Source organism: Arvicanthis niloticus, chromosome 24, assembly GCF_011762505.2.
Source record: "Arvicanthis niloticus isolate mArvNil1 chromosome 24, mArvNil1.pat.X, whole genome shotgun sequence".
Classification (NCBI taxonomy): domain Eukaryota; kingdom Metazoa; phylum Chordata; class Mammalia; order Rodentia; family Muridae; genus Arvicanthis; species Arvicanthis niloticus.
In genome coordinates this window covers 4,711,658-4,731,195 of record NC_133432.1, presented here as the reverse complement: position 1 = coordinate 4,731,195, position 19,538 = coordinate 4,711,658, and the positions used below count along the sequence as shown (strand labels likewise).

Here is a 19,538-nt window from a genome sequence, read left to right as displayed (position 1 = left end):
CTGTCTGTCTGTCTGTCTCTCTCTCTCTCTCTCTCTCTCTCTCTCTCTCTCCTTTTATTTGTTTGTTTTGAGACATGGTCTCATTAGTTAGTCCAGACAGACCTGGACTATATAGACATCCATCCTCCTGTCTCAGCCTTCCAAGCGCTGGAACTGCAGGAATGAACCATCCTGTCTGGCTTTCTTTCTTATTTTCTGATCCTTCAAACAGCTGTCCTGGACGTCTTTCTGTCATTCTCGTTTAAATGCTGCTCCAGGATCAACTTCTAAAAATGCAACCACTGGGGCTGGAAAGGCTTGGTGGTTAAGAGCAGCCGCTGCTCTTCCAGACAACCCAGGTTCAATTCCCAGCACCCACACGGCAGCTCACAACTTTCTGTAATGTCAGTTCCAGGGGATCCGACACCCTTGCCCAGACACACATGCAGGTAAAACACCAATGCATGTAAAATAAAAATAAATAAGTCATTAAAAAAGTAATAAAATAAAGGTTAAAAAATGCAACCACTGTGTGAAAGACGTGGTATATGAGAAATATGGTCACTCTGCCCTCCAGGAAGGCACTGGCTATTTAAAAACTTCAGGGGCATTCACCTCAGAATCCACCTGTACTTGTCCCACCACGACTATGAGGAGACTTTAGACCAGCCTCGCTGGCCCCGCCCTTGTCCTAGACCTGAACGTATTTTCGTATGCTCTTGGCCTTTGAGTTCATTTCTTCACATCATGCCTTCCCCCGTCCCTCATTGCTCCACCAAGGCAAGACAATTATTTTTCTTGCTGACTAGATAAAGCATTCTTTCTATCCCTATAGCCCTCTGTTGTAAATGTTATTTAGCTACTACCAAAGACTTAAATTCTGTTTGCTTTAGTTTTGAGACAAAGTATCATCATGTAGCCCAGGCTGGTCTTGAACTCACTGTGTAGCTGAGGCTAGCCGTGAACTCATAATCTTCCTACCTGAGATTTGAAATGTTAGGCATATGCCACCCCCAACAGCTATATCTATATGTTTTTATTTAAATTTACTTTTAGGTGGCAGAGTGGCTTAGACCTCTAATATAGCATTTGAAAGGCTAAGGCAGAAAGATGGTGTGCATTTGAGGCTATCCTGATCTGCATAGCTAGATCCACTCTCAAAAATTATTTTCAATTTGCTTTTATTTCTTTATAGTTTCTACTATTAATTGAATATATAAAAACCTCTCTGCAATGTCCTTCTACATGCCATATTATAAAGATTTATTTATTTATTTATTTATTTTTTGGTTTTTTGAGACAGGGTTTCTTTGTAGCCCTGGCTGTCCTGGAACTCACTCTGTAGACCAGGCTGGCCTTGAACTCAGAAATCTGCCTGCCTCTGCCTCCCAAGTGCTGAGATTAAAGGCATGTGCCACCACTGCCTGGCTAGATTTATTTATTTTATGCATATGAGTACACTGTTGCTGTCTTCAGAGACACCAGAAGAGGGCATAGATCCCATTACAGATGGTTGTGAGCCACCATGTGGTTGCTGGGAATTGAACTCAGGACCTATGGAAGAGTAGTCAGTGCTCTTAACCACTCCAGCCCATGCCATATTATGGATTACATAGATTTTCTTAAAATATATTATTGTTTTTTAATAGAAGGGCTTTGAACACACACAGGGACCCTACATGGATGGGTTATTATATGAAAATCTCAGTACGAGTTGTGGGAAACCCCTTTACAAGTTAGTCAAGGAGTCTACCATTGCTCTTGACTACCTACACACTTCAAAGACACAACACACTTCAAAGACAGGACGCAGAGCAGTGAGGTTGAAATTTACCTGAAAAACTTGCTCTCTGAAAACTTGTGGGTAATTCTCACAGTGCTGACAGGCGCCATGCAAGCCAGTGGCCAAGAAAAGACAGTGATGGTCCTGCACCCTACAGTGTTCACCTGCCAGGTGAAATCTGCTCACCAGGCAATAGTGGCACAGACGTTATAGAGGTGACCAACTGCCTTTGTCTTTGAAAGACTTTAGGCCTGATGTTGTAAACTTGGTCAAAAGTCCCTGGCTCAAGAGGTCACAAGTCACAGGTCATAGGTTACAGGTCATAGGGAGGAGCCTACTTTTGTTTTGCTAAATGACATGCAGTGAACTACCTTCCGAGTACTTATGCTTACATGCATTAGTGCTGCCTTCAACCTGGGCCAGAAAAGCTTCTTCATGTGATGGCCAACATTTAATTGCAGGGGCGACTACAAAGAGACTTCAAAGAGCTGAGACAGCTGAGCACTCATCTCTAAAGACAACTTCCCTCCCCACCCCTACTTACCCTACCCCTCTCCAATCCCCCCATCCCCATCCCACCCCACTCTCATCCTCCACCCCCACTCTTACCCCACCCCCACAGGCTGCAGGAGCATCCAGCATGAACTGTTGGGCCACCAACTCAAACCCCAACCGAACATCCATAAACTCAGTACTCACTCCTCCTCTGTAAGGTGACATGTCTACACTTATTTAATGCTGAACACTTCTCGTGTTGTCTCCACAGGGTGACATGCTCTGGGGACTAGGATATACATATTTTCACGGACTGTGATTCAGCCTTCCAGGGCTCTAGGAACTAGGGATTTCATTTCTGAACTAGTAGTTAAAGGAGAAATCACAAGCCCTTTGCTCCTAAAATGAGAAGCTATTGGAGTGGTCATACCGTCTCCTTCCTAAGCTGTCCTGTAGGCACGGCCACTGATGAATTCTGAAGCAGAGCCACAGGGCTTCACCGGTTCCTGGTACTGTAACCTTTGGCGAGCAGCTTAACCACTCTGTGAAGCGACTTCCTCATTCAGGAGATTCACTCCCTGTGACAAGAACCAATACTCCCTACCACACCAGATTGACAGCGCAGGCCTTCTGTCCCAATACTAACCCTGAGGCAGAGGCAGGCAAATCTCTAAGGCTAACCTGGTCTACACAGTGAGTTCCAGCACAGACAGGGCTACATACTGAGACCCAGTCCCAAAACAAAAACAAAAACAAAATGCAAAAAGCAAAAAACCCTACAAAGAACCAGAGTATACATGAAACAAGCCCCAAACATTATTGCCACCAAACCCAGCCAGATGCCAGGAAAGGCTTCCAGGAGGAAGTGGTGGGGTAGAAGGACCTGGAGTTTGTGGTGATGGTGAAATTCAGTGACATTACCTGCTATCAAATTTCATCTCATCTCTAACACATGTACCAAGCAACGCCTTATGTAATGCCTAGACAAGAACTGACAACTCAGTAACATGTGCAGTATGAACATGTGCAGGCATGTTTGCATGTGTGCAGGCATGTTTACATGTTTGTGCAGACATGTTTACACGTATGTTTGGGCATGTTTGCATGTGTGCAGGTATGTTTGCATGTATGTGTAGGTATGTTTGCACGTGTATGCTGGTATGTTCACATGTATGTGGAGACCAGAAGTCATAAGGTCCCCTCAACCACTTGTCACCTTGCTTTATGAGGCAGGACTCCTCACTGAATTCTGCCAAGCTGATGGTTGGCCAATGAACTCCGAGGATTCTCTTGTCTGTTCCCCAACCCTGAGTCTGGGTTTGCAGACACATGTTCCTACACCCTGCTATTGAGTAGGTGCTGAAAATTCAAACCCAGGTCCTCATGCTTGCATGGCAGGTACCTTACAGACTGAGCTATCTCTCAAGCCCCAACACTGCTTTTAGTAGCCATGAAGCTTGCTAGGTGTAGTGGTACATGCCTGTAATCACAGCACTTTGGCAGAAGAGGCAGAAATGTCATGAGTTTGAGGTTAGGCTGGGTTACTTAGTGACTGGAAGACAATTTTGCTTTTTAAACTTTGCTCAGGTCAAAGATGATTAAACACACACACACACACACACACACACACACACACACACACAGAAAATCATGGGTCTGGAGAGATGGCTCAGCGGTTAAGGGTTAAGAGCACTGGCTGCTCTTCCAGAGGTCCTGAGTTCAATTCCCAGCACCCGCATGGTGGCTCACAACCATCTGGAATGGGGTCTGATGCCCTCTTCTGGCACACAGGTGTACATGCAGATAGAGCTCTCATATACATAATAAATAAAATTTTAAAAAAAGAAAGAAAATCTATAGTTTAGATGGAGCCTTCAGAGTTACTCCTTTCAACTGCTGACCCTCTGGGTTCCTTGAAAGTTGCTTTGGCAGAGTAGTGGAGAGTGCTGGGGGAGAGATGTCAAGTCTTCTCTTCCTACTGTTTTACAGGTCTCCAGAACAAAGCCACATGCTGTGCCCAGTGAAGGGCTTAGGAGAAAACTTTGAGAGAATTCCTTCCTGCAGCCTCTCCCACTCCTGGAATGTCTCGATTTTCTTTAATAAATCTATGTTTCTTCTTCTTCTTTTTTAAAAAAGGGTTCAGTCTTTAATTTTTTTCTTATTTTCTGTGTATAGAAGCTTTGTTTGCATGCAGGAGGAGGCCAGGATAAAGGCACCAGAACTAGAGTGACAGATGGCTATAACTGTCATGTGGGTGCTGGGAATTGAAGCCAGTTCTCTGGAAGAGCAGCCAGTGCTTTTAACCACGGAGCCATCTCTCCAGCACCAAGATTCAAACTTTCAAATCAAATCAGAATCAAATCAATAACACACCTTGCTGAGCCTGGGGTGAGAGAGAGAGAGAAAAAATCACAACCTTGGTGTTGATCTTGTCTTTTTGTTCAAGTTTTGATGCTTGGGTCTGTGCAGATTTATATACTGAGTGTTGCTTTCCTAAAATGCTATCTCAGGGCCAGAGAGGTGGATGAGCCAATAAAAGTGCTTGTTGTTCCCACAGAGGAGCGAGCCCGGCAGCTGGCAACTGCCTGTTGCTGTGTCGCCCTCTTCTGACCTCCACGGGCATCTACATGTGCACGCCACTACACACACACACACACACACACACACACACACACACACACACACGAAAATAATAACAAATCACTATTTTGCCAGAATATGTCTTTAAATATTTGGCACTCTCCCACCCCCACCCCTGCCTCAGCCCAATCCCAGCCTGCTCCCTGAGCCCCTTTTTAGGATATTCTGGTTGAATGTCTGAGGTGCAGAGTGATTAATACAGAGGTGATGGCATGGCATGCAGCCAGATACTCTGTGTGTGTGTGTGTGTGTGTGTGTGTGTGTGTGTGTGTGTGTGTGCGCGCGCCTGCTTGTGTGTATAGCGGGGCAGGGCTCCGTTGTCCTGGAAAGGACGCCATCTGGTAGTAGGGAGGGCTCTGCGGAGGTGATGCCTAACTGTAGAACAGGAATCTTTCAGCTGGAGGAAGCCGTGAGAAGGGGCGGAGCTGGTTTGGGGAGGGGTTCTGTGGTAGGAGGTGTTAGCAAGGCCAGGGCAAAGAACAAGGATTTTAGCCCCATAGACAGCATGTTGTGTAGGGCCAGTGACGTGGCTGTAGGCAGAGGTGAAACCAAGAGCAATAGAACTGGCCCTTGCCATGGATTGAGGAGATACGAGAAAATTCCAGATCCACCTGTCTTAGTCAGGGTTACTGTTGCTGAGATGAGACACTATGCCCATAAGCAACTTGGGGAGGAAAGGGTTTATTTGACTCACAGTTCCACATCTGAGTCCATCACTGGAGGAAGTCAGGACAGGAACTCACACAGGGCAGGAACCTGGAGGCAGGAGCTGATGCAGAGGCCATGGAGGGGTGCTGCTTACTGGCTTGCTCCCCATGGCTTGCTCAGCCTGTTTTCTTACAGAACCCAGGACCTCCAGCCCAGAGGTAGAACCACTCACAATGGCTGGGCCCTCTCCTAAAAGTCACTAATTAAGAGACACCAGGGAGTCTCAGAATCCTGAGCCTGATGCTAACCGAGGGCTGAGAAGGACCTCTCCGCTCAAATGGATGACATCAACTTTACAACTTTAGAACTGACCCACAGAGATGTCCTGACCTCTGCAGCAAGCTGTGGCATGCACATGTTCATAAACACACACATACATACACACACATACACGTACTCACATATACACGCATACATGTGCACACACACATATATACATGTACATACACACATACATACATGCACATATATACACACATACACAAATACACATGCAAGTGCATGTGCGTGTGAACACACACGTACACAGCTTGGCATTCTGGGACACTCGTGGTCATCATCTATCAGCCAAAGAATAGCTCCAAACACAGGCGAGCCCTGCTGAGTGTTGCCATTCAAAAATTGTCTTACTTAGTACTGAAAGATTATGGACCAAGTTCACAGACAAAAAAAAAAAAAAAACAAAAAAACAAAAAAACAAACAAAACAAAAAACAAACAAACAAACAAACCCCAGCCCTCTGTTTTGACATAGTTGCATTCTGAAAATGCACAGGATACTTTGTGTCTACATAGCAGGCAGATACTGGGGCCACCCTCAGATCTTTAAACACTGGGACTGTTAGCACCTAACAGGTGGCTGTTAGATACAAGCAGCTGGAAACTTCCTTACTTCGCCGTGTGTCCCGCCACTGAAAACCCCCTTTGAGGGTTGGTTACATGGTTCAGGGAGTAAACAAAGGAGCCTGTCCACTAAGACTGGCGACCTGAACTTGATTCATGCATGTATTCATACGCGTATCACACAAACACACACATAATAATAATAAATAAAAATTTAAAAAGAAAGACAATCCCCTTTGAGGACGGAGACTGTTAATACCCTCAAGACCTGGAGGAGCCAGGGAGGAGCCAGGTTTCCTCTTGGACTCTGAGGATGTTGGAATGGGATTGGAGACCTATGATCTGCAAGGTTTGGGCACCACAAACACTACAGGGTAGGGGCGGGGGTTCTGGGAAAAAGAAGTTGCTATCAAGTTACCCAGTACCGCCTTGCTGGGGCCCCTCCACTCCTTACAGGTGCTGGGCACCTCACCCTGCACTCCCTCCATCCCAGGGCTCCGCAGGTCCACTGGCAACCTTCCCGAAGCCAATGCAAGGCGACCACACGTCCCCGCTGCCGACCCACAGTTCTCCCCCTCCGTGGGTTAATCCAGCTCACACAAATCCTGCCCCAAAGAGCAAGCACTCCTTCTTCGGGAAGCCTTTCCTCACCCCACCGGCTAGTCTGTGTTTCTAGACACCAGAAGGAATTCACAGATTAGATCAGCTCTTGGCGGGTGCCGGAGCTGGAATCCAGGACCTGGAGTCGGCGGGGAGCCCTGCTACTAGGCTACACCCCAATCCTATGCAAAGTAACTCTGCAAGCGGATTTTACGGTCCCGGGGGGCGGGGAGGCGCCTAATTGGCTTCTGGATCCTCGAGGCCCCGCACTTGGTATAGGCAGAGTAACTTTCCTGAACGAATAAACGAGCGCGTTTTATACAAAGTCTGCGCAGCTTCGCTCTGCTGGCTTTGCCTCCCGGGCCTCAGTTTCCCTACGTTGCTCGCGAGTCTGGCCGCGGAGGAGGGGCCCAGGCCGGGCGGCTGCAGCCTTCGCGGGGGCGCGCGCGAATGGACGTGACCGCGCGGCGGGGCCCGCCCCAGGCCGGCCACCGGCGCATGCGCATCACTGCCTGTACGCTGCGGGCCGGGCGGACACGGGAGGGGGGGCTGGACGCGGGAGGGAGGAGGGAGGGAGCGAGGGGCGGGCCCGGCGCGGCTGCCCGGCCGGCTGCTGGAGGCCCCGGGCCGGGCCCGCGCCGCGATGGCCCTGGTGACCCTTCAGCGCTCTCCCACGCCCAGCGCCGCGTCGTCCTCCGCAAGCAACAGCGAGGTGAGCCTGGCCGCGCCCTCCCGCAAGGTGTGAGGCGGAGGTGCGTCCGCCCTTGGGGTGCGGGCGTCCCGCGTCCCGGTGACTGAGCATGCGCCGGGCCGGGGTCGCTGGGGATGCTGCCAGTGCGCAGGGCACCGGGAAGGGCTCTGATCCGCCCTGGGCTGCGCGGTTCCCGGTTGCGCTCGGGGCCTGAGCTCGGGCTGCTGAGTCGGGGTAGATGGGGACCCCAAGCGCCTGGGTCCCCAGGGACGGCGAGCTCCAGGCTGTGCTACCCCAACCGGTCTCATCCCACCTCCTCTCCCCTGATGAGCCTAAGGCCTCCGAGTAAACCCCGGATGACCCAGCCGGCTGCAGGGGACGCCCCGCTGTGCTCGCCCAGCCCCGCAGGCCCAGGAAGTTGCCAGCTGGAATCTGGGCCCTCTCCCCGGGTTGTGTGTCTGCGTGAGACTCGGCTCAGCACCCCTGCGTGCCCGTGTTGGTGCGTTTGGGGCTCGGCTTGCCGGAACTGGCAGGCACATTTGCAGAGTGACTGTGAGGTTAAGCCTCCAGGGCCCTTTCTATCTGACACTCTTTCATGAGTTTTATCTGCAGGCAGAAGGTTCTGGTTGCCTCTTCTTTGCACACAATTAGGCAGGGCAACTGAGAACTTAGATTGTAGTAAGGACTCCCTTCCCACACAGCTCGGGTCTCCTACATCAGTTTACAAAGTGCATTTTATCCCTTTATCTTCTGTTCTTCCTACGAAACTACAGGAGCTGAGGGAAGAAGGGAGGGGCAGTACAGGCCTTTGCAGCAGAAATTCTCCTCCTTCCTTCCTTCAACTTGGAGCTCTAGCTGGCAATATCGACAAAGCTGGTCCCAAATTTAGGACTGGCCCCCTGCCCCTGCGACCCAGATGTTGTCATTTCAGAAGTACCTTCCACACCTGGCTCTCAGCCTGGATTTCTAGCCAACTTCTATACTGTTTTGGTAATTTAACACCTGGTCGCTTCCTGTTCCTGTATTAGACACATTTTTAGGCTTTTAATCCTTTTAAGTTGGGATGTAACTCACAGCCTGTGGCTTTACCTTTGGGAAGTCTGTGAGTCAGTGCTGTTAGACACAAGAGGCTGCCCGTCACCGCTCAGTCCAGCAGCCTTTCAGCGCCCCGCCCCCTCAGTTGCCAGCCTGTAGAGGTCTTCGCTTCACCCCCACCCCAGTCGGCCCCTAATCTACTCTACATTTGTCTACTCTGTAGTTTGTGTAACAGGAAACATGCCGCGTTGTCTCTGTCTGGCTTCTTCCTCTAAGCGTGCTGGTCTCAAGGTTTGTCCATGCTGTGTCTGATCCGTGGGTCCATTTATTCCTTTTTATAAGTGCATAATCCATTGTATGGGGGTAAAAAGTTTTTCAGGACATTGATGAGGACTTTTTAAAAATCATTTTATTATTATTATTATTATTATTATTATTATTATTATTATTATTATTTTAGTGCTAAGTGTTGAACCAGAACCTTGTGTATGCCCGCTACTACACACAGTGTCCACATTTTTAAAATTACATTAAGGTGTGTGTGCATGTGTTTGTCTGTCTGTCTGTCTGTCTGTTTATGGGCATGCGCAGGTGCCCACAGAGACTAGAAGAGGATGTTGGATCCTGTGAGGCTTACAGGGGCTTGTGAGCTGCAGGTTGTGAGTGCTAGCATCTGCTTTAAGGCCCTCTGGGAGAGCAGCGAGTGCTTTTAACTGCTGAGCTGTCTTCTGTAGCCCCTCTCCCAGCCTACATTTTAAATTATTATATGAAAAATTGGGGGGGGGGAGTTCGAGACAGGATTTCTCTGTGTAGCCCTGGCTGTCCTGGAACTCACTCTGTAGACCAGGCTGGCCTCGAACTCAGAAATCCATCTGCCTCTGCCTCCCAAGTGCTGGGATTAAAGGCGTGCACCACCACTGCCCGGCTGACAATTTTTTTTAAAACCAAGTTCCACTGACCAGTTAACAGAAGAAAGCGGAATTGTGAGGGGGCCCAGAGCCCACTTGACTTTTACATCCTAGGGATGTGGAAGATGGAGGCAGGGAATCTGCAGAACAGGCTGCATGGCCAGACTAGTGAAATTAAAAATAGGTGAGAGACCCTGACCCAATATGGAAGACACTGCCATCTCCAGCCTCCACATACATATACATATGCATGTGTACACATGTGAACACACACCACTCACACATACAAAAACACAAACCCTAAAATCCCAGATGGCTTTTCTTTAACTTGAGCATGTCAGCAGCCTTTGTCACCAGTCAGAACAGGCTGGGATGTTCCTAGGATGGCAGAGCTGCCCTCCAGATGTGCCCAGGTCAGAAGCAAGGCAGTGAGAGGCGACAGCAGGTGCTCTTTGAGCTGGGATACCAGGAACCAGATCGGCCGTGCCTCAGGCCCACCCTTCCTCCACTTGGCTTCCTCTCTCCGAGTCAGTGCTGCAGAGGGGCCTGGATTATTTCTTTGGGATGATGGTGTTTGCCATCTCTGCTTCTCTGGCATTCCTGACCTCATATCACCTTTCAGTGGAAAACCTCGGATGGTGACTCAGAAGTTAATGGTTGTGGATCCTGTGTCGCCTTTCCCCCAGTCTCTTATCCAAACGCCACCTCTCTCATGAGTCAGGGATGCAGCGGTTTCCCGATAGCTAGGTTAGCAGTGAAGCCCGGGAAACCAAGAGAAATCACAGCCTTTGGCCCCACAACAATCTTGTTCTCTTAATTTTGTCCCCCTCCGCCCCCCATACTTTCTGGATCTTTAATTATCTCTTGTTTGTTCTTTCCCTCCCCCCCCTTAACCTTATCTGAATTCCTTTGTGAGAACAAGAGGAGCTGAGAAATAGATACATAAGCCTTTTCCCGAGGTGTCTAGTGACATTGTTATGGACAGATGTGCAAGGTTTCTGTTCTTCATGGGCATAGGCCAGTCTCCTGACACGTTGGACCAGGGCTTCTCCGCCTCGATGCTGACCCTGACACTCGGAGGCAGAGCCTTCTCCTTCAGCAGCACCCTGGGCTCCGCCCACTAGATGCCAGTCGCACCCTCCAAAAATGCCCCAGTGGTCCTTGTTGAAGGAATCCTTACATGTGGTGATCACTGCAAGTTTGTTTCTGTCTGGTGCTGTGGCATGTGGGGCCTGTTCTGGTTTTCCCTTCTCCTTTACAGTCCAGGAGCAAACATGGTCCATCCCCCAGAGTGTGCATCTGTAAAGCTGTACATAGAATCTTCATATAAGGGGGGGCACCTTGGAATACTCATTCTGCTGCTCCTGGCCTCTGGCTGGATGGTCCCCAATCAGTCTTGTGTCTGTCCTGTCCATCACACTGCTCTGGAGTTTTCTTCCAAACAGGGGGTGCTTTAAAAATACATGCCAACTTCCCCTGAGCCACCTTGCGTTTTCTTCTCATTTTGTGGTTTTTTTTTTTTTTTTTTTTTCTCCCAGAAAGGGGGTGGGGGGGGGTGCGGAGTAGTGACGGGTTTAAGATGTATTTAGAATTCAATGCCTGGCTACCTTCCATGGCCAGAGTCTTGTCTGGAATGGCTTTTCCTTTCGGTTGGTTTTGCCCATGCCTCCTTGCTGTGTTATGTGGGTTGCTCTCAGAATTCCCAGCACAAACGGTCACACCCCCACCACCACCCCCCGACCCCCGCCTCAGCCTGTTTGGAAGCTGGGGTGACAGGTGTGTGGTCCTTCTTTGGGAATGGAGTTTTTAGATGGTATTCCTTGGGGTCACTAGTGGGCCTGGCTCAACAAAGAAAGATTTTCTTAAAACGTAATCCCGTTTCCCGGAAAAGCAAAACCAAAATAAGGCTCGGGTGTCAGTGTGTCTGGTCAAGGGCTGACAGAACATGTTGGGAAACAGTGCCTGTAGGGGCTCGGCTCAGGCGGCTGTCTTTAGACTGTGGTGGAAATGGGGATAAACATTAGGAAACCTGAAAACGTGGAGAGAGAGTGACTCAGAGGGACAGCCGCCAGCATCAGGTTGGCAAGGAGAGGCGAGGGGTGTGGCAAGAACAGGGCAGCAACCTCCTTCCTGGACGCCTTTATCTTTGCTGGGCACTGGGGGAGCCTGCTGTCAGGGCTGATAGTGGCAACTATGAGGTCACATTCTCTCTCTCTCTCTCTCTCTCTGTAGTTGGAGGCTGGCAGCGATGAAGAACGGAAGTTGAACCTCAGGTAAGCCCACTTGGCATTTGTTCTTAGGTCTGGGAAGCAGGCAAAGATGACTGTTTTGCGGTTGAAAAACACTGTTTTTACCCATGTCTTTTTTGTTCGTTTGTTTGTTTGTTTTCGTTTTTGTTTTTTGAGACAGGGTTTCTCTGTGTAGCTCTGGCTGTCCTGGAACTCACTCTGTAGGCCAGGCTGGTCTCGAACTCAGAAATCTACCTGCCTCTACCTCTCAAGTGCTGGGATTAAAGGCGTGCGCCACCACCGCCTGGCTTTACCCATGTCTTACTGGGAGCCCAGGATGGCACTTCATGTGCTCGTAGTCTCACCAGAAGGGAGTCGGATGACTATGAGATTTTTTGAGGCCATCCTGCTCTACAGAGCACGTTCCAGACCAGCCAAAGCTACACGGTGACATACTACCTACTGTATAGACTACTGGTTGTAGTACATACCTGTAATTCTAGGAGTTGATGAGGTAGGATCGCAGTGTTAGGACTACATCGTGGAACCCTTACTTTAAAAACAAACAACAAATATAAAACCTGGGATGTGGCATTTGCCCATCATGCACACGGCTTTGGGGCGATCCACAGCACCACACAGTAAATGAAAGAGTGAGTAAAACTCGTGCGTGCTTAGCTATTCACTGCTTTAGCGGGAGGAAGAGCTACGGATCACACACAGGGCCTCAGGCAGATGCTCTGCCGCTAGACACCAGCATCCTGTGACTGCCTTAATAGGGGACTCATTTGGAAAAGGAGGGGAATAACCGTCCTTTTCCTGTACCTTACTTCATTTTCTTTGTTGTTGTTGTTGTTGTTGTTACCTGTGATTGTGTGTGTGTGTGTGTGTGTGTGTGAGAGAGAGAGAGAGAGAGAGAGAGAGAGAGAGAGAGAGAGAGAGAGAGAGAACAGAGTTTGGAGCAATCATTCTTCTCCTCCCATATGGGTCGCATGCTTTGAACTCAGGTCCTCAGGCTTGGCAGCAAGGACCTGTGCCTGCTCAGCCCTCCATCAGCCCCTGAGGTTTTCTTGCAGAAGTTCTTGTCTGCGTTTAACAACCATCGTACTACGTAAGCCCTGTGTTTTTCATTCTGCTTTTGACAAGTTGCTACTTTTGAAGTCAGAACATCACTTCTTTTTACTTGTTTTTTTTTTTTTTGGGGGGGGGCTCATTTTTGTTCTGTTTTTCAAAATGAGGTCTCTTTCTGTGTAGCCCTGGTTGGCTTCGAACTCAGAGATCTATCTGCCCCTGCCTCCTGAGTGCTGGGATTAAAAGCATCGTGTATGATTGGGACTGACCTGTAGCTGAGACTTAGTCTGTTAAGTGTCTGAGTCTCTTAGACCGTTCTTAGGGCCTGGAGATGGTTCAGTAGTTAAGAGCACTGGCTGCTTTTGCAGAGGACCTGAGTTCAGTTCCCAGCACCAACGTGGCGGCTCACAATAACTTGTAACTCCAGTTCATACGATCTGATGCCTTCTTTTGGTCTTGGTCATCAGGCATGCATGGGTCCGTAGAGATAAGTGCAGGCAAAATTCCCAGAAACGTGAAATGATAATACTTTTTGTAAAATTCCTGTAAAATGCTGTCACACCAGTTACTATATTCACTCCAGGGACATCAAAGTCATCCGGACACTTTTTTTTTTTTTTTTTTCCCCAAAAATGCAGGCTTCCTTCTCTTGGCCCATCCGAAGTCTAGCTGTACGCCTAGATTGGGCAGATGCACCATTATACTAATTTATCCCCCAGCTATGAGACCCTTCCCTACTTGAGGTTTTTCCTGGCCAAGTGATCCCAACTCCATCATGGCTTCTTCCTCCTCTCCCGTCCGTCTCCAGAACCTCTTGTCCCACCTTTCCCTTCCACTGCCCAATCACAGGCTGGCTCTAGCCTTTACTGATTACTTAGAATGGGGAGGAAGTTCACATGAGATCACCTGAATATACCATCAGAATACAAACAGTACCAGGACAACCCCCCACACTGAGAGCTGTGCTGAGTTACTGTGCCCAGTGCTGTGCTGAGTTACTGTGCCCAGTGCTGTGCTGAGTTACTGTGCCAAGTGCTGTGCTGAGTTACTGTGCCCAGTGCTGTGCTGAGTTACTATGCCAAGTGCTGTGCTGAGTTACTGTGCCAAGTGCTGTGCTGAGTTACTATGCCCAGTGCTTTGCTGAGTTACTGTGCCAAGTGCTGTGCTGAGTTACTGTGCCAAGTGCTGTGCTGAGTTACTATGCCAAGTGCTGTGCTGAGTTACTGTGCCCAGTGCTGTGCTGAGTTACTGTGCCCAGTGCTTTGCTGAGTTACTGTGCCAAGTGCTGTGCTGAGTTACTATGCCAAGTGCTATGCTGAGTTACTGTGTCCAGTGCTGTGCTGAGTTACTGTGTCCAGTGCTGTGCTGAGTTACTGTGCCAAGTGCTATGCTGAGTTACTATGCCAAGTGCTATGCTGAGTTACTGTGTCCAGTGCTGTGCTGAGTTACTGTGCTCAGTAATGCTCTCCAGTGTTCTGCTTAAATTCTTGCAGAAGCTCTAGAAACATGTCTGGCTTGTCTTTGGACTTTGCACATTTGAGCGAAGGAAGGGAAGCCTTCGGCTCGGATCAGGGCACATGCTATTTGTGATGATGACGTGGGCGGTGGAGCCCTGACCTGCAGAAAGCAAAGGGATGACGATGGTGGTTAGCAGATCCTCGTGAATCCTGTTAGACTGCGTAAAGGGCAGATTGGCTCTTCCTGCCTCGCTTTGGGGCAGCTTATGGCTCAGGTTAAGGTTCCAGGGCCAGAGATACTGGCTCCTGGGGGCAGTAACGGGCTGCTGCTGCACAGCCTCTGTGTGTAGGAGGAGAGCCAGTGGAATCTGGGTGTTGGGTGCAGGCCCAGAACTGGGAGGGGAGCTTGATGAGGGTGGTGGGGCCCCCAGAGCCTCTGCAGTTTCCTGTGCCCTGCTCCTGCGACCCTTCCCTGGGCTCAGAATTCCTCCTACCCTCCATCCGTCCCTTCCTCTCTGGGCACTGGGCCAGGGAGAGCATTGGGCTAGCTTTGTCTCTAATTGCCCTTAATTAGCAGAATGCTTGAAGATGTTTGTAGCCAAGAACTTAGAGCCGCGATAAGAAACTATGTGTGTCTGCGGTCGCTTCTCACCAATAAAAGGGAAAGTTGCCTGGTTCGGCACTTTGGGGGTGCCTGACACAGGATGGGGGTTGGTGTCTCTGTACATTGACACCTCTCTGTTCCAGTGAAGTATTTGTGCTTGGTGGTGCAGGTGTGTCACCCCAGCTCTCTAGAGGCTGAAGTAAGATCTCTGAGGCCTACAGAGTTCAAGGCCAACCAGGGTTACATTGACAGACGTGTGTGTATGTGTGTGTGTGTGTGTGTGTGTGTGTGTGTGTATATGAAAGAGAGAGACAGAGAGAGAGAGAGAGAGAGAGAGAGAGAGAGAGGGAGAAGGAGAAGAGGGAGAAGAGGGAGAGAAAGTTCGAGTAGGCATTGTACCTCCAGGCTGGTAGCCTAGGATCCAGTCAGCCTGTCAGGTGAGTCAGTCCTGTTGGACCCACAGATAAAGAACCTGACTGAAGACCTAAGGTAGTTCCAGGGCCAGAACCTAGAACTTCCCTTTGAGTTCAGTCCCAGGAGCTCCTGTGATACCAGATCCATCCAGGCAGAGCTTTTCACAGTAGGATCCCAAAGCCACCGTGGCCACCACCGGGAAAACCCCAGGAGTGGGGTCCTGGGTTCTCATGGTCTAGGCCTGCAGCAGGGAGTTCTGGCTTCTGTTCTTCCTCCTAGCCTGCCTTTCAGGCTTCTTGACTCACCTTGACAGTTGAGCTCCCTGGTCAGGCAGAGGACACCATCCCGCTTTCTAACAAGGAAGTTCTGTGTCCAGGTCTGGCCTCTGGCTGCTGTTCTTAGCCACGGCTCATTTGCATTCTCAGATCTTCCTTCTCCAAGCCTCTCCTAGAAAAACAAAACAAACAAACGTGGCCAGGTGGTTTTTTTGGAGGCAGAAGCAGAAGGGAGAGATTTCCCTTTGCTTTGGGATTGGCCTTGAATGGTAAACAGCCTTTATTCCGTTTCTAAGGTAGAGGGAAAGACTGGGAAGCTGGTGGGGTGGGGTGGGAGTAGATGCTTCCTTAGCTGGTTTTTTTTTTTTCTGTCTTGATTACAGTTGGATTGTTGTAGCCTTGGGTTCTGCTTACTAGTGTCAACAGCTGTGGATTGAAGATTTAAATGCTACATTGTTGCTGGCATGTGTTTAAGGCTAAGGGTTGGCAAGGCCAGTAGCTTGCTTTCTTTCTTTTCTTTTTTTTTTTTTTTTTTTTTTTTTTTACCTGTCTTTCACTAGGCAATACAGGGTAGGGACTTTAACCCTTATTTAGGTAGTACTGCAGATTGCTACAAAGTGTGCACACCCTTGTGTTTGTTTTTGTGGGAGGGCTATCCCCCACCCCCTTTCCCTAGGCTACTGACAGACAGCTGTGCTGGTTTGTTCTCCAGGGTGGCCTAAGAGATTGAACTGGCTTACTGGTTGCAGCACTTTGCAGGACCTGGTTTTGTCTTCCTGGTCTCACCTGCCTTTTTATTCAGACCGTGGCTCTTGGGTGGTGCAGTCCACCCACACTGCTCCTGGACCCCATCCCGGGGTCACCTTTCAATGCTCTCCTCGTGGTCCTCTCTGCTTCTCTCTCCCAGTCCCTACATCTCTCTCTGCCTTTCTCCCCCTCCCCGCCCCCAGTACCGTGCATACTGTTTTTGGGTCCCGCAGATCAGCTCCTGCTCCTCTGAGCCATGTCTTTTTCAGTAGGCCGACTCACAGGTGGATTCCCTGGGTCCAGAAAAGGCAGGTAGCCCTCTTCTTTGTCTCTCTGTGATGAAGGCGGGTCACCTGCCCCTCGAGTGGCAGCTCTGTGGGTCTTTTGTCACACTGTTGCCTCTGGTGGTTCTTATTACTGATATGACTGGGTTCTTCTCCCACACACGGCATTTATATAGTTGAAGGGGCTAAGATGGAAGTCTGTCATCAGTTATAAACATGAGAGATCACGCTGCGGGTGATGAGTATATGGGGCCTGAGTTAGGTAAGTCTGTGCGTGGATCCCAGCCCTGCCACTCTACCAGGCTCTTTACCCTGAGGTCCTGGTCTTTGCCCCCCGCCCCCCGGGGGGTCATATGTGGACTGGAAAAAGCCTCCTGGGGCTGGTTAGTAGCCGGTGGAAATTTCCTTGTGTGGGGTCCAGTGTGTTGGTTGGTTATGTGTGAGCTTGATATCTTTCTCAAGTGTGATTTCTTGAGTGACTATATGTGTCCTAGCCTGAGAAGGTCACCAAAGGTGCCCTGACCAACGCAGCCTGCAGCCTGCATCTGGGAGATGCTGGGGCCTCAGGGGTCTGACTCTGACAGCTTCTCTGAAGACCTTCTAGAAAATGCCAGGCATATCTCACGCTCAGATAAAAGAGATGGACGCTGAGGAGAGGTCCTCAAGCCCATACTGACCCCCTGGTATTCTTTCTATGGCTGGCCGCTTCTGAATCGGTGGGGTTAAGACCATGGGAGTTGGTGAGTAGGTAGCCCTACTGGCAGTGCCTCCTGGATCCTGATCCTGGGAGCCTCTCAGGCTGGCGCGAGGCACGGGTAGTTGTGTGCCAGGTGGGACACTAGGGAGGTGACACAGCAGTGTCATCCCCAGAGTGTGGCTTAGGAATGGGGTTTCCTTCTTCAGTCTTGTGTTTCTGAGTCAGGTCCGAAAACACGTTCATTAAACCTTTTGTTTCATTCTTGTCTCCTGCCCAGTGGATTTCTGGGTCAGGGCAGTAGGCTTCGCCGTCTGGCTTTTTTGTTGTTGTTGGGTTTTTGTTTTTTTGTTTGTTTCAGAGTTAATCCTTGAACTCCGGCATCCCTTCTTTTTGCCATTTCTCCCACAGTCCTTTCCCTTGTGGTCATGACTTGGGGTCCCCTAGGGGATTCTACTCTTTATAGCTGCCGGAAGTGTGGCTGCCCTCTGTCCCTGCCCTACTGTGTCTCATTGGGCCAGCGTGCCCTGCTCTGCAGACTGCTTGCCACTTGACCTTTGAAAACTCCCGCTCGAGGTCTGCACAGGCACAGGTGTCCCTCTGCTTTGTTCAAGGGGTTTATTTCAGAGAGTTTTAGAGCCAAAAGATGACACACTGCCCAGTGAAGTCCTCTGAGGTGCTGATCAAGCCACTGTGTCTGTGCCTCATGGGGAGGAGATGGCATGGGCAGGAGTATAGGTCAGTCACCTGTCACCCAAGTGGCAGGCTGCTAGAAACATAACAACTGAAGCCGTATGCGTTTGTTGCTCAGTGGTACCAGTTTGTGGTTGCAAACAATCAGGCTTATCCAGCAGGGCCAGAGAGACTTGAAGGACTCTTCTTCCAGACCCTCATCTCGGTGTCTCGGCATGCCCTGGGTGTCCAGTGGAGTCTTACAGATCAGACTGTTCATCTTGTCAACTGTGATCTCAAGGTGACTCCATGCCTGGAAGGTCTGCATTTCCCGTCTGTAAGGTGCCATCACTGCAGATGTACCCGTTGTATTCAGCGTGTGTCTTTCAGCATGTGTCTTCTCACGGTACACCTGGGAGACCTAGGATCCAACTTGGGTCCTCAGGTTTGATAGCAAGCGCCATTACCCACTGAGCCATCTTGACAGCCCCGGGAGATTTTATTTTAAATTCCGAATTTCTTTTCAACATATATTAAACTTTTTAAATTTAGAGCAGCCTCCTGTGGTGGAGCCAGAGGAGGGCAGAGGTGCTGAGTTAGGTTGATTCTGCCACTGCTTAATTAAATTCATTGCTGCACTCCGTGAATTACACTTAAGTGGGGTTCAAGAGAGGTTTGACATTCCAGTCCTTAGACTTTCAAAGAATACCAGGGGACTCTTCTCATCCCACCCCACCCCCACCCCCCAAGCCCAGGAGCGTGCTCTCTCAGAGAGGTGCTCCTATAAGCTGTTTTTACTCAAGACTATCTTGGTTTTCATCCCCACCCCCACTCCCATGAGGCTGTGAAGCCGGTGACATTTCCTCCATCACAGTTCGTGGCTTATAGAGGCAGGAAGATGGGAAAGTCCAGGTTAGTCTGGGCTACACAGATGCTCTCACAAACTACAGAAATGTAGGGAGAAAGAACGGTCAGCAGGTACTGGGAGTTTAATCCTGGAGCCCATATGGTGGAAGGAGAGAACCAGTTGTCACAGGTTGTCCTCAGAGCTGTGTGTGCATGCTTTGACAATTACTTACACACACACACACACACACACACACACACACACACACACCCCAATAAATAAAAATACTTAAAAAGAAAGAGAGTTGTGAGAAAGTACCAAGAAGCCTAAGTTTTTGTGAAGGAGATATCTGCCATGCTGCCTCCGGCACTTCACCTCAAAGACAAGGTTAGGTCCTAGCTCCTAAAGTCAGCAGTCACCAGCCTCATCCCGTGAGGCAACCGTGGTAACTATTCCCGTAAAGGAACTGAATGCCAGTCTGTGTGTGTCTGTGCTGGGCTTCTTATCATCCTCTAGGTTTGTAACACCCTCGGGAGTCGGATTCCCACAGTGAACAAGGTCAGA

General features: G+C 49.6%; 1 protein-coding gene and 1 long non-coding RNA gene across 3 annotated transcripts in view; one reads left to right on the top strand and one right to left on the bottom strand.

Annotated features, from left to right (window-relative positions):
- Positions 1-2,395: 2,395 nt before the first annotated feature.
- Positions 2,396-7,475, bottom strand: LOC143437583 (uncharacterized). The gene is made up of 3 exons (XR_013106976.1): positions 6,920-7,475; positions 5,592-5,653; positions 2,396-2,835 (listed from the first exon to the last, which is right to left on the bottom strand). It is a non-coding gene; the product is annotated as an uncharacterized LOC143437583 (long non-coding RNA).
- A 135-nt stretch (positions 7,476-7,610) lies between these two features.
- The window catches only part of Ssh1 (slingshot protein phosphatase 1), a 57,139-nt gene continuing 45,211 nt past the window's right edge, over positions 7,611-19,538 (top strand). For both annotated transcript variants that reach the window (XR_013106975.1, XM_076922451.1), the window contains exons 1-2: positions 7,611-7,759; positions 11,914-11,954. Coding sequence is in view for 1 of the 2 variants with exons in the window: in XM_076922451.1 (XP_076778566.1) it covers positions 7,691-7,759; positions 11,914-11,954 (110 nt within the window). In the remaining variant the exon portion in view is untranslated. The remainder of the gene's footprint in view (positions 7,760-11,913; positions 11,955-19,538) is intronic.